This window comes from Archocentrus centrarchus, chromosome 16 (assembly GCF_007364275.1).
Source record: "Archocentrus centrarchus isolate MPI-CPG fArcCen1 chromosome 16, fArcCen1, whole genome shotgun sequence".
Classification (NCBI taxonomy): domain Eukaryota; kingdom Metazoa; phylum Chordata; class Actinopteri; order Cichliformes; family Cichlidae; genus Archocentrus; species Archocentrus centrarchus.
Window position 1 is genome coordinate 26082007 of NC_044361.1, and position 15285 is coordinate 26097291.

At 43.5% G+C, this 15285-nt stretch overlaps 1 protein-coding gene across 1 annotated transcript; it reads right to left on the reverse strand.

Annotated features, from left to right (window-relative positions):
• Window positions 1–298: 298 nt before the first annotated feature.
• On the reverse strand, window positions 299–6159 carry il11a (interleukin 11a). Its single transcript, XM_030750589.1, has 5 exons — window positions 5902–6159; window positions 4967–5124; window positions 2193–2288; window positions 1922–2083; window positions 299–1824 (listed from the first exon to the last, which is right to left on the reverse strand). The coding sequence occupies exons 1-5, from the start codon at window positions 5906–5908 to the stop codon at window positions 1645–1647; spliced, it is 603 nt and encodes a 200-aa protein (XP_030606449.1). The 5' UTR covers window positions 5909–6159; the 3' UTR covers window positions 299–1644.
• Window positions 6160–15285: the final 9126 nt, after the last annotated feature.

Genomic DNA, 15285 nt, shown 5'->3' on the forward strand with positions numbered 1-15285 from the left:
AAGTCAATTAGTAGTAATGTGTGCACACTACAAAATGCCCCAAATTAATTTATAAAACTTTACTCACACTTACACTAAACATTTATCCGTTTTTGTCTCGACTCTGCCGCACAGACTATTGGGTAATGTAGTTTCTCAGCGTGTACCACCCAAGAAAACGTCCAGCTGTCAGAGTTTATATTGCAGGTGTGGTAGTAAGCCATGCACATTTAAAGATACACACAAAACCCACTGTACACATTCTTAAGTTTTTATTTGACCAAGGCACATATTTCACATTGAGGCCAATCAGTGTGTGTAAGAGGCATCTTGATGTTAGAACAATAATTTAAACGTGATGGTATAATAAAGGCGAATACCAATAAAAACTGTATAAAAGTACAAAAGGATAGGAGACTTGCTCCACTGCAGCACAAAATAAATAGTTCCACCAAGTTACTTAAATAAATAGTCAATACTGTAACAAATACTAGAATAGGAATGAATAAAAATTATAGTGATAAAATTGGTCCTCTACACTATATGGTAGAAAATGACATAATACACAAAAGCACTGTATACAACAATTTACATTCTTGTACATTTATGTACATCTGTACAGAACATAGTGTCACAATACATAGTATTTTAAGGCTTTGGGTGTTTAACAAAAAAAAACAAAAAAAAAAAAAACTTTTCTACACCAAAGCACAGGTTCAAAATCAGCCATCTCACTCTTCAAAGAGGCTAATCCCGACAAGTTTGTGCAAAGAATCTAATCAGGACCATCAGTGCTCAGCAACAGGGCACATTCATATTACTTTACCACAATGTTAACTAGGTCTCCTCATGCAGAACATGAGAGAAACAGGCACTGAAAACACATATCTATGATATGAAAGAAAGGATTTGCTTCTCTTCTTCCTAACATTAAAAAAAAAAGAAATTAAATGAATTTGATAAGGAATTGATGCGTTAATATGTGGCATTTTTTACCATGGTTGGAGATTGTATTAACATCTTCTAAAATGTGTACTTTAAATAAGCAATAGTGAGGGCCTTGGCTGTCCCAAATGCATGCTACATCTACTGGAAGAAATGTCATTTGAAAAATAAAAATGCAAAGTAAATTAAGTTGATTTATACAAAAGTAATTATCAGAGCTATCAGTTCAGGAAGTGCTACAGTGTTTGTTTTGTTTTTTTGTCTTTTTTTTAAAGGATCAGTGAGACACAAGAGACAGGAAAAGATTACAGAAATGTGGGCAAAGTTCACGTTAGTACAGAAATAAGATGTGACACATTACAACCTCAAATAAATAAAAATTAAATAAATAACTAACATTCAATAAATAAATAAATACATAAATAACAAGGTCATGAAAAGGGCCTTTAGGAGAAAGTTTGGGGACTCTTGAAATGATCATTGGACTTAAACTGGAACTTGAACTGGAATTGATGGTTGTAACTGGCTGCATTGTGGTGCATCCTCAATGGCTCTGATGGAAAGACACATTCTTCAACACACATGATGACACACAGGTTGATATTTTGGCCTCTTTAGGGATGCTGTTGACTACAGTGCACATGGTCTTGTTTCCCCTTTGGCAGAGACAGAAGTCCATGCATTCTCACTGGCCCTGCAGTCCCTTTACTTCCTGGACCATCATTGCACTGCAGAAACCTTGGGCTTGAGGCTGAGAAATGCCCTGTAAGCCCAGTCACAGAAGAGCTTGAAGTGTTGAAGAAGCTCATTGGTAGATTGCAGGACATCAAACTGATAGGGAAGGTGAGGGGGGAGGGAGGGGGTCGCTGGACTCAGCCTTGGTGCTTCGACTCTCAGCATCTGTGGAGGAGATAACAGGCAAACAGACGCATTAGAAAAAACTCATTTGCAGCAGTAGCACATGCTGAGGATCAAATTGAAAAATTCAGCTCCTCACATGACGGTGCAGCAGAGTGATAAGAGATTTCATTTCTCTGACCATCTCCACCAGCTTGGGCACTGCAGGGTGGTGGTGCTTCTTCGACACCCTGTTGAGCCACTCAAAGTGGTGCTCATACAGCTTCAGGTCAGCATGAAGCTGAGAGAGCGTGGGCTTCAGCTGGAAACAACACAAAAATACTTCAGAGACTTAGCATGGGTGTGTCAAAACACATCAGCCCCCCTCTCTCGCAACACGCACACACACAAATACATTATCAGACCATTACCTCAAGATTGTTGAGGTCATGGGCTGATCTGTTGCTCATTTCTGGCAGAGACTTGAACCTGTGGGGCTCCACGTCTGAGTCAAATGCATGCTCTTTCTGAAAGAGAAAACAAGACACAGAGCAGCCCCTTAGCAATTTACATCAGCGCAATTTTACTCATCCTGAAACAAGTCACGGCAACACGAGGAAAGTATTAGTAGAGCACCTTTATTGGGTGCCTGCTTTCTGCTCTTACAGACAGTAGCTCTCACTGAGGGGAGTGTGGTTGATTGGGTCAGGGTGAGTTCACCCACATTCAGCCTCCCCAAATGTCAACAATAAGAGTAAATGGCCTGAACCCACAGGATGTTTTCTGCTGGGAGTGTGGATAACAACATATGCAGTGACTAAGAAAGCTCCAAGTGGGACAGACAACACAGGGTTGTGGGGAAACTCCAGGGTCACAGCTATAAAAAGAAAGAATGACGCAGTGCTGCTGCCCAGCTCACGCTGTGTTGTAAACTATGTCCAGACAGTAGATGTAGTGCCCATTGTGACCAGCAGAGGGGGATAAACAACCTGATGCCAGGTTTATGGTATTCTACTTTAGAAGGGCAGCTGAGCTCATCAGAAGTGCAATTTAGTATTAAAGATGTAGGCCTATTTTAGTAATGAACAGGGACAAATAGAGATGACTGATGTGGCATGCGTCATTTCCAATTGGTAGAGGAACATAACAACATTAGAATAATGATTGCTGAGAAATGTTTTGTATAAACAGACTGTGTGCTTATTGCTTCCTTAACCTGTTGTTCTGTGCTTCCCTTGCATTACTTGTTGTTCACTTCCACTTGTTTGTGTTGATGTATTTAGAGATAAATGTCCTGCATTGTCTCTCCATAGCCTTTCATAAGAGCTCACTTATGTTTGTGGTCCAATGTTTTGTCTCCACTGCCATTCTCCTCCTCTGTCCCTTACTTCCCCCCTCTCTCCCCTCTCCCTGTGTCTCATACCAGGTGCACAGGCACATGCAACATGATGTGCATGTGTGCATGCACGCACACACACAGAGACACACACACACACACACAAACACACCACTGGCTTGTCATCTAGTTGTTTCTCTGATCTCTTCATCTCTTGTGGTTTTTTGCTCCATCTTTCTCAGCCTTTAATTCTGCCTCTTATCCCAGTTTCTCTCGCTCTCTTCATCCTAGACCATGACCTCACCCGACAGAACCTAGCATCCAGCCTTTTTCTTCCTGAATGCAAATACTGGAATGTGATAAATCTTTTTGATTTTTATCAAGTCACTTTGCTGTGGCGACCGAAAGCAAAACACTAAACACTGCACCTACACTACCACGGCTATTTAGAGCCCTCAATGCACAGACACATGGCCACAAAAATGCATACAGACAAATGCATGCGCACACATATACACGTATGTGTATATGCAAGCATGCACAGAGTCATGCTTGCACACATACACGGTCACACTGGAAAACTTGGGCCTATACAGAACTATGTTTATACACAGACACACATTTGTCCCTCTTTGAAGCATCAGTTTCATTGCTTTTTTGCAGGGACTTTCCATGGATTCCCATTCTATTTATCTTTCCTAACTTTGTCCTCTTTTTGGAGGAATTCCACACAAAAAAGGGGGAAAAAAAATTAAAAATAAATTCCCAGTGTTACTGAACAAGGTCTAACACTGTTTCAAATGCCCTCTGATAATCCTACTCGTTCACATCTGAATTTCAGATTGTACTGCTGCTGCACAATGGCTGTCACATTATTTTAAAGCAACAAAGGCAATAAAACACACACCACACACACACACACACACACACACACACACTTTCTGAACACTACTGGGCAAGACTAGAGAGAGTATGTGACTATTTCTAATTTTATCCCCTGAACAGAAGAGTTTAAAGATTTGCATAATGCAAAAATAGAATCTAGATCAGTCATGTGTAACCAAAGATCCAGAGATATGATGCCGTTTTCTTTTCACCTGTTAAAACATAGTGTTGATACACAATCGCCTGTTGGATCCAAATCTTGTCTAAGTTCTCAAATCTGATTTCCCTACTAACTTGACTGTCATCAGAATATGATTTCGAGCCAGACTTGTTGCACTTCATTGACGAGAAAATCTCAACACTTAACCAGCCGCAGAACTTAATAAACATGTTTCCGTGTAAACAAACATGTGAAACACGCTGTTGTCATTTCTCACATGGCATGCGTGTGTGTTTTGCAGTTGGATGCAGGTATATTTAATTTCACCGCACCTCTGTTGGCACCTTCTTTGCCACTGCGGTGACTTGGCCACCAAGTCTTATTGCAACCGCCACCAGGGGGGTGACCACGCACACCGGGAGGCTGCTGAGTCAGACCGCCTCTCCCTTGAGGATTTCAGCCTGGATTAAAAGTGAGATCACTCAGTCAAATCTCCCCCCGAGGAGTTTGCTGCCCCGATCTAAGCATGCAGATGGACTCCAGCCAGTATGTCATCAATGAAAGCAGCTTAAGGCGGACTGAAGCCCTGAGCAAACCGGGTAGGTGTTTCCACAACAGTGCATGATGCAAAGCCAGTGCAGTTTAATGTGTGAGGTTACCTAGACTGAAAGCTAACATTAGAACCCAAATCCAATTAGTAAAAGATCAGTCTGTGGTGTAATGGCCAGCATCGTCTTCCAATTCAATTTACGCAGGATGGTCAGGGTCTCGCAGCCTCTCCCCCAATCAGGGGCTGATTGGTAAGGCTAATTGTCTTCACTTACCAGCAGTTCTTGGGTGATTTTCATTAGATGTTTGGTCTGATTGGACAGTTTATCCAAGTCATTGGGCCGCCGCTGTGGTACCGGAGAGGCAGACGTGAATACAGGCAGCTGAGCCAATAGCAGCGAGAAGAGGAGAGATGAGGAGGAGTCCAGCAGCACTGCAGGGGTAGAACAAAACGGAAGCAATTAGTGGCGAGGCGCTGTCATCTCGCCATAATGATAATGGCCTCGGGGCACGGCTGTCAGCTTTAGGGGAAGATATTGCACCATGATATAAACAATAGCTCCAGACTTGGCAAGAGGAATCCTGGAGAGATTCAGAGTCATGTTTTCACAGGCTGAATGCAAATCATTAAAACATTAAAACCCAGGCTTTGACACAGAATAGCTCCATCCCTTCTTTACCATAAGCAAGGCAATGAATGCCGCTGATTGTCACACCTGCAACTCGATAGGTACGTGAGCTGGTGGTATAAATTATATAGACCAAGCCAAGTCAACTCTCCTAACAGTAAGCTCATTCATTCTTGTCCTTTCAAGTTCAAATAGAAGGTAGACTAAGTATTAAAAGGGAACCACAGTGGTGTTGAGATGATGAATGCTTGATAATTACAGGTGAACCACAAGAATCGCAGCCAAAATAACACTGCAGAAGCATCTGAGCTCCCCGTCCCAGAGCAGCTTTAACAGTTTAGGGATCACCAAAGGATAAAGTTGTCCATAGCCACCAGTCAAGCAATAAAGATGCAGTTCTTTAAATTCTCTGATCTCTAAATAATTTAACCTGTGCAGTGGGGAAAAAACAACTTTGTATAACCTCAAATTTAAAAAAAAAAAAATGAAACAAAGCTGATCAAAAATTGAAAATTGACACATTAAACATTTATAAGTAAAAAAAACAAAAAACAAAAAAACACGGTCATATAATCACTTACATTTCATATTGGTTCGGATCCAAGAGATAGGTAAACCAGCAGACAAACGGAGACAAATAAATAAATAAATAGAAAATTAATAAATAAATTGAACTCCGGAAACTGTCACGTGCTCCGGTTTCTTCTTCTCACTCTTCTGTCAGAGTGAGGAGGAAAGTTGTTAGGACAGACTGAATGAGAGAGAGAGAGAGCAGAGTGATGAGTGAGAGCGCTCAGAGGGAAAGTCAGAAAGTTAAAGGTAAAAGGCAAATATCGTCAAACTTTCTGTCTTTAGTAAAAGTTTGAGAGGAGCCCCTGCAGTCTTTATAGAGTGCAGAAGGCAGAGAGGCACTTAGACAGTTTGGAGAGAGAGAGAGAGAGGCTACAGAAATGCAGAGAGAGGGATGCGAGTGTGGTAAGTCCAATTTTTTGCGCGCAGTGAAGTGTTTAGGCTTGTTTAAAACTTCCTTTATAAAGACGTCGGGCCTATGACACATCAGGCAGTGACTCACTTCATTCATAAAAACACGCACACACACACACACACACACACACACACACTCTCTCTCTCGCTCTCTCCCTCCTCTCTCTCTCTCTCTCTCTCTCTCTCTCCTCTCTCTCTCTCTCTCCCTCTCCCTCTCCCTCTCCCTCTCTCCTTCCTCCTCCCCTCCCTTCCACCCTGGTCCCCCTTGCGAAACTTAAAAAAAATGTTCCGTTGTTTTTTTTTCTTTCGTCTATCACTTTCTCCCTATCCTGTTCTGTCCCTATCTCTAGCACTTCCTCCGTCGCATCCCGCTACCTGCGCCAATCAGTCGCATCTACCTCTTTCTATCTTTCCATCGCCAAATCTCTTCCCCCCCACCCCAACACTCTATCGCTGCACATGTTTTAAAAAGCCCATTGTTTTCATGTGTATCAGTATATCTTATGTAACCATGTATCTTTTAGAGCCTCTACACTCTAGTTTTACCTGTCCTATCTTTTTCTTGCGCCCTGTTTTTTTTTTTTTTAATTTAAGGGTGACATGTCACAGAAATTGTGCTCCTACTTGTGGTTTAGGCTACACATGTCACATTCCCTGTATTATAGCTAATGCCTTTTAGCAAACACCTTTTCTCTCCCATATTTCTCTTCCTCCTTTTCTCACCCCTTGCTCCTTTTTTCAGAACCCCTCCTGAGACAGCAGCCTGTTATTTCCACTGCCCCCCCCCCCCCCCCCCCCCCGCTCTCTCTCTCTTTTTTTCGCTTCTTCTCTCCCTCTCCAGAGTGAAGGAAAGAGTGAGGAGTGAGAGACGACGGATAGGAGCAGGAGAGGTGCTGTCCAGACCAGAAGGGGCCTCTGAAAGTGTTGCATAGAAACAGTGAGCGGACACACACCACAGGGGTGTGTGTTTGTGTGTGTGTGTGTGTGTGTGTGGGGGGGGAGTGTTTGGGTCAACAACACATAGAGACACATGCACGTGGATGTGTCACAGAAAGGAAGATACAGCTATAATAAACCAAAACAGTCTTTTTCTGGCACAAAAACTCACATGCTGATGCATGCAGAAACATCACAGACTAGCTACTCCAACTTGTTTGTGTCTCTTTTTTTTTGTACAAACACGCACACACACACATATAGAGCGGGGCAGCCTGGAAACACTCAGTCAGGTGCAGTAAAGCGTGGCCCACTGTTGCAAAAGGGCAAAAATGAGTTTCCAGTCATCACATTGGGACAGCTAATGTATCATACTGTACACACACTGTAAAGTAAATCACAATGGAATCTCACTCAGACATACACAAAGGGAGAGAGTGAGAGAGAGGGAGGGAGACGGAGAGGGGAGCAGGGAAAGGGAAGAAAGCGTTTTTGAGTCTGGGTGTGAGATTAGGAGACCCTCATTCACAGACATACACTCATGGTGTGGTTAGAAAATAATTAGTGGTGGGCTTTGTATGCGCACACTTGCACACTCATGCACATATACACACAGAGTTGCCAGTCCGGCGGTGGGCCTACACAGACAAACAAACACCCTCCAAATGATGAGGGCCTGGTGGCAGCGAGTGGGTGGTGGAGTTGTTGTGGTGAAAAAGGGTCATGCTCTGTTTTCTCGGGTCAACAGGAGAGAAGAAAAGCAGGGAAAGCAGAGAGCAGGGGAAGGAGAAGAGGAAATAGATGAGTGCGGTTGGACGTAGGGAGATATTGACACACTCGCTCTTTTTAATTTCCCACATCAAAGAGACGTTTGAAGACACAGCTGGGGAGAGAAGAAAAGAAAGAGTGAAGTTAGTCACTCTCCCTCATTCCCTCTCCGGGCTGCCTCTTCTGATGGGGGTCTCCTGGGTGGTTCTGAAGCACGCAGTCTTCTGTTAGGCCATCCGCCAGCACTGATCACTCACACACTATGACACAGGGAGGGTGCCCTTTAAGTGTGTGTAAGTGTGTGTGTGTGCACATGGAAGTTTGCACACATGCAGAGTTGCCAGTGTGCGAAGTAAAAAAAAAGGGTTATGTATCTTTGTTTAGACGTTTGCTTTTTGTGTGTGAGAGTGAGCACAGAGCAGCGCATGTTGGAAAAGGGGGAATCCAGGGTTTGTGTAAATGGGTGTGCATACAGTATATGTGTGTAATTATGGGTATGCGGTGGTACAAGTGCGGTGTCTGTATAACGTGCATGAGCGTTTGCGTGCGCGTCTGTGCGTGAGAGTGTGTTTGTGTGTGGCCTTCATATGCTACCCATTACATCACCAATCTGTGTAAACCACCATAGGAGGAGAAACAGAGTGAGACACTCAGACTACGACCTCAAAGACATCAGAGAGGAAGGGGAACCTGTGACAGAGCCTGCCAGCCTGCCCTCGTTGCCAGACAAACTTTACTCACACAAACTTCTCTCAATTCGCTCATGCTTTACACTGGGTTTGCTGTGCGCCATAGCATGTACTCACATTATTGCTCTTGCTTCGAATCACTTGAATGCCTCACTCTCTTCGCTTACACTTTGCTGGGTTGTTAATCAACACAGCTGCTCAGTTTATTTGTCACTTAGAAAGCCAACAAAGCAAAAAGAAAACCCCTGTGTATTTTTTTGCAACATCCTATAATAAACTGACAAGGAAGCGCTTGAAGAATAGATCTTGTAATGCTGGGATTTTTTGTTCAGTGTTTACTTTAGTGTGCTTGTGGTTGTACTCTGATTATGAGAACTCATACCAAATCAGCCCATTCTGTTAATGTTGGTTTTCCCATAAATGTTTATTGCCGTGGGTCAATATCCATGTCCAGGTGGATGAAAAAGTAGTCTCTGTGGATTTTAGGGTTAAGTCTCATGTTCTGCTTACCTCTGTGTAATAAGTAAACAGTGAAAACGTTGGCCCTGACGCAACTTTGCTTCGATGGTAAAAAGGGTTACAGGAGAAGAAGTAGTAATAAATTAATCATTTTTATGTTGCACCCTCATTTCCTCTAGAGAATTCCAGCAGGGCCTGAAAAAACAAACCCGGAGATTACGTTCAAAGGGGAAACCAAAGGTCCGACCTATTACTGTTAATATTTACTCTCCTATAACAGTACACTTTCAAGTTTCCTTGTGACCTCCTCAGCCTCCAGTGTTCTTTCTCTCTACTCCGTCATTCCGTTGGTCATTCAGTTTCTCCAGCTCGCTCCCAAGTGGGGGACTCCAGTGGGGTATCCTTTCTTATCCACCACTATCACTGCCCCATTCCCCTTCTTTCTTCCACTTACCCCCTCATACTGTACCTCAACCTACGTCAGAGCATGAGTGAGTGTGCTAATAGTTCTGAAGGGGAAGAGGAGAAATAGTGACACACAGGAGGGGGGCTATAAAATGACGTCTCTGACTTTCTTTGTCCATGTCAAAGATCAACTTTAATGTCCTCTTGTTACTCTTGTGGGGTTTTTTCAAACAACTATCTGACATAAGGGGCTTCTTTCAAGCCCCCACGTCTCTGCTCTACTGGCGAGCTCTTATTTGAGAAAACTCCCTGTAGACGTGATTTACAAATTATGCGTGCCAATTGCTCTCTTCCTTTTCCATTCAAACAGCCCACTCAAGACAGATATGGCTGTTGTGCATCTGCTGCTTTGCCTTTTTATTCGACCATTAAAGGAGCATATTAGCCAGCATCATTATGGCAGGTTTCCTCCACTGGCTCAGTTCAGAGCCGTGCAAAGAGCAGGATGCAGGGATGAAAGGGAGAGCATGAAGCAGAGGTCTCTCCTGGCAGAAAGTGGGGGAGCCAAACGTTTAAATCAGCTCTCTATTAAGCACACTTTTACAAGGGTCATTTTGTTTGGAAACCAAACTATATGGTATGTGACAAAACACAGTGCATGTGTGTATGCATGTATGTGTAACAGGGAGACAGCCGAAACCGTCTCCCTCTCTGACTGTGTGTTGCTCACCTGCTCACATCCGCCAACACACACACACACACACACACACACACACACACACACACACACACACACACACACACACACTCACACACACACACACACACACACACACACACACACACACACACTCTCACTGCTTCCAGGCAGTTTTGCGTCTGCCAGTGAGGAAATCTCTAGTTGAAGGAGTAGGTCACAGACGGAGTATGAGAAGGAGAAGAGGAGGGGTGGTGGGGTGTACAGCGGGAAGTAAGCAACCCACGCACAAGGAACTTTTTACTGTGCAAACAGTCTTTCCATCTACCCTGCTTGCTTCCTTCATCTCAGACTGGTGTTAATACACTGGAGAGCCCAGGCCTGTCTCAGAGCTCCTGCTTTCTCCTTCTCCCTCCCGCTCCTCTCACTCTCATTCTCAGTCGCCCTAAACATTCTTTCCTCCCCTGTCATGGTGTGTCCCGTCTGCATCCCTCTCTCTCTCCTCATCTCTTCCTCCTTTTCAAAGTGCTTCCCTTCAGCTCCCTCTTGCTTTCTCACTCAATACCTTCCACTTCACCTCTCTCCTCCTGATCCCCTTGTTTTCTCTGGTGCTGGCTAGTGCAGAGAAGGATCAGGGAAATACTACTCAAGCAAATGATTTATTATTATTTTTATTTCAAAGGCCGAAATATCAATACACCAATCACTCGATACAGTTTTTTTTTTTTTAATTTAAGTAAAGGAATAAAAAGAGGGGAGTGAAATTGAAGCTCCTATTTTTGGTGCATTCCTCAGCTTGCAGAGTAGTTACCCCAGAGACATTACTTGTGCATTTGCTGTCTCTTTGTCAGCCTTGCACCACTTCTGTGGTGAGTTACTACATCTATGTGAGATGTGTACTCTATCAAAGCTGACCACTACTTACCGGCGCGCCGTGCATCTGCGTCAGCCACACATTCGGCCTGTTGTCGTGTTATTCTTTGGGAGCTGAGAGCTGCTTACAAACACACAGGGGAAACTGGGAAGGGTGTAATTGAATGTGTGGTGAGGGGCGTGTGTGTGTGTGTGTTGGGGGGGGGGGCAGAGGTTGCTGAGACGATGGGGAAAGAGTGAGGGGAGGAAGAAGACAAAAGCAAGAGGACTTGTGTGACGTCGCAGTTTGCCCTACAGAGTCACTTTGTCAATGTGACATGACCTTAGTCACATGGAGGAGGCGGGAGGATGCCCTTTTGCAGACAGATGGACACCTACATACACATCGACACATATGCTTACGTCTGTTCACACCAGCATTTAAAACTATTTATAACCCTCTATCCCCTTTAACCTGACATGGTCCGGCTGTTTCTCTGAATGCTGACGCATTTCAGGTCCCTTCATCACTTGCTATTCATTAAATTAACGCTCATTACACACTAACAATCATAAATCAACCTCCCACAACAACGATAGCAGATAACACAACTTATAAGGGAGCACATGGCCAGCTCGTTCTGCCAAACACTTCCTGTGCGTCAGCCATACAGAGTGTGTAAATTTCATCATAACTAAGAGCAAACACAGGAAAGGAAATTTCATATCCGCATGTTGTCACTGTTTATGTTTTGAAGCAGAGTACATAAAGGGATCATGAGCTGAGCACAACGATTTAGATGTAGAGTACATTTGAAAATGTTTGGAAATCAGAAAGACTTCTCTCCATATTCAGTAGGCTGCGCTTTGACCGCACAGGGAGGGGAGGTGGACCTCAAGTTCACTGAAATGTCAGCTTTGGTTTGAAGTGACTTTGACTAAAAGCAGTGCAAACACGGCACAGAAGATACCCTGTCTTCCTTTTTAGATTCAAATTTCAGCAGTTGTTGTCTTGCTGTTTGTTTTCTTTTCTTTTCTTTTTTTATATTCTCCCGAGGAACAAAAACATTTACTGTAAATGTTTATATAAAATGTGAACTGTCTATCCCTCATACTTCTTGGACATGCTATCTTATCTCTAGAATAGTGAGAGTAAGATATGGAAGTAATGTGTTTGCGTGCATTCTTTTTAACCATCGTTATCTCCAGCTGACAAGTTTGACGGCCATCGTTTCCTTGCACATCTGCACGCCCTGTCACAAACCCCAGTGTCTCTTAAGTTTTATTTTCTTGACCTTTGTTCATCGTGGGAATGAAAAAAAAAAAAGAGAAAAAAAAAAGCTCAGTCTTGGACGCCTTTATCGTTGAGGTCTGTGACTAAGAGGAACGACATGAAAGTTATTCTAATCTCTCTATAATTGTTGACAATGTTTATGTGCACTTTGACCCCCCTGCTGTTCCCAATTAGCCATAAACTGCTCTGTCGGGAGACATTTAATGCCTTGCATGTCTCCTTTTTTCAATAACATTCTTTGAGTCAAGGACTTATAAATGAAAGCTATCCAGAATGTTCTATTTTTGGCACAGAGTTCACACAGATTGATAGTTTTCTTTTGATGTCACCTCCTTCTCCTTGGCTCCTCATTCTCTTTCTGTTCATCAATCACCCTGTCCGTCCTCATCAAAAGGTCACTCCTGAATATATGAATGATGTTGGTTGGCTTCAGTGCCTGCCTTGTATTGCAGACACCCTTCCGTCTGGTTAGACCCCCAGCAGTGCCAGCAAGTATGCTAAGAATGCAAGGAATGGCCCAGTGAATGATAAGCAGTAAAATTCCCTGCAGCAGACTGGACTAAAAGCCCGGAAACAACAGGCCCCGGACATTCGGCACGGGATAATGGATGATGATAAAGAGTGGGATTGGATAAGGTGGAAGAAGGAAGTCTAGACTGACACAGATCCAGGTTATGACTCTTAAGACAATGAACAAAGGGAGTGGCTTTACTAGGAGGCTGAGAGAGAAGATGAAGAGATGAGAAAGGAATAGGAGGGGTAGGGATGGCTGGACTGAGATAGGTGAGACAGTAATAGGGAAAAGAGCAAATTAGCACAGGAAGAGGTGGATTTGAAAAACAAAGTGATTCCATGGAAAAGAATGACTGACTAAAGATAGCAAGTGCAAAGACGTAATACAACCTATAGCCCATCGAAAGGGTGTTGAATGAGAGTGAGGGACGGCTGTGGGACAGGAAGAAGGCGTACAGATAGAGGCATGTCATAAGAAAGATGAGCCTCTTTAATCAGCCCCTGAATGGGTGACTGTGCCTGGGAAGAGGACACACACCTCACAGACGGATTTCTTGCTGGTGAATCCTTTGGTTTGACTGACACAGCCTCTAGATGACTCACTCACCTGACTTTTTCTTACCATCTCCCACGCAGTGCCATCTGCAGAGGCTTTCAAATGCATTTTAAACAGCAAACACAACATTGCCAAACCCTGATCCAGATTAGCTTCCCGTCTGTAGTGACCTACTAAATGTGACTTTACATCAGCTTCTTTTAACAAGCCTACACCCCTTTTGTCTGGTTCCTGATTTTTGGGACAGCCGGTTGGTAATTGTTTTGAGTTGCCAAATTGAAACCAGAGGGATTAGGTTACCTGCCACCCGGGTAGTACCCCCCTCCTTGTTTCCCTGTTTTCCCTGGATTGCATCAGAACAGCACCTTCATCTGTGAGTAAGCACATACCTCACAGTTGCATGGGAGGCCAAAAACATGCCAGACATGTTAGAGTACAAAGGAGATAATAGGATATATGAATTGAGGCAGGAAGTGTAAACAGTTCTTCCTGTGTAAGGTTTTTATTCTGCTCAATGGAAAGATAAGAGATGTTGAAGATGGTTGATGGCGATCTAGTTTCTGTTTATACATGCTTGTGTGTATCTGTATATGTGCTTCTGCATGTTTGCTTATTGTTCCTATCTGGCTTAAACCCAGTCTTTTCTGTTTCCAGATCATAAATAACAACCTAGAAGGAAACGAAACATTAAAAAACTCCCAAGGGTGTCTTATCTTGTATGACATTGATTCATTCCTGTAATATTGCAATCATAGCATAGACCTTGGCCAGATATAATAACAAAATTGAGACACATAAACAGTATTCCCAGCCACAATCTGGGCTTCTTCTCTCAAAAGCTATGTATTAATTAATCTTCAAAGTAAAAAGCATTCTTGCTTGACAAAGCAGGTCTTTTAAATTGCTAGTCAGAAAATACTTTCCTAAGCCAGGTCAACATTATAAAGCTTAATGGAGACACAGTAAGTAAAGACCAATGAGATGAGAGCCAATACATGAGACTCCATTTGTACTTTATGGTGTGGTTGTACAGAAGAAACCCAGGTCAGAATTCAATCCAGTGAATGTGGGCAGTTATGCTTTTGTCTTGTATGTTTAGTTCAAAACCTCATATAATGGCTTGTGTGGTTCTCTGGCTTTTCGACCCATCTGAAACAGCTGACACAAAGCTGATAAGTGGGTGTGTGAGTTTTGAGGTGAAGCAGTGAAAGGCTCCGGCAGACAAGAAGGATTTTTTTTTTCATTAACTCCATTAAAAAGAACCCCTGGGAAGTTTGGATGACTGACAACTGAGGTGGAGCCTGTGGCAGCCAAGCAGGAGGAAAGAGTGTTTTCATGTGTTTATGTGTGTGTTTTCCTTCACTATTGGGACATACATATAGAAATCTCACACACACACACACACACACACACACACACACACACACACACACACACACACACACACACACACACACACACACACACACACACACGCACACACGAGCTACTTGTGTGTATGGCTGCAGGCCTGTCTGTTAGGTTCTAAGCTGAGTGTGACGGGGGTTCACTCAGGGGTATAAGAACAGGCCCGAGGACGACCTGTGGAACACCCTCATTATGCTCCAGGCAGTGATGCTTTTGAGGTGCCGTGCCCCGCCACCCTTCACCTCCAATGTGCCAAATCAGTGGAAGGCAGAAACCCAGAGAGTATCCCTGACACTAATATGGAAAAAAGCCTGTTTGGAGTGAATATAAGGGCAAATATTATTCTTCCTGAGCGTAACCACGGCGAGCACCTCTGACCTGGCAGTGAAAGTGCTGAAACAAAAA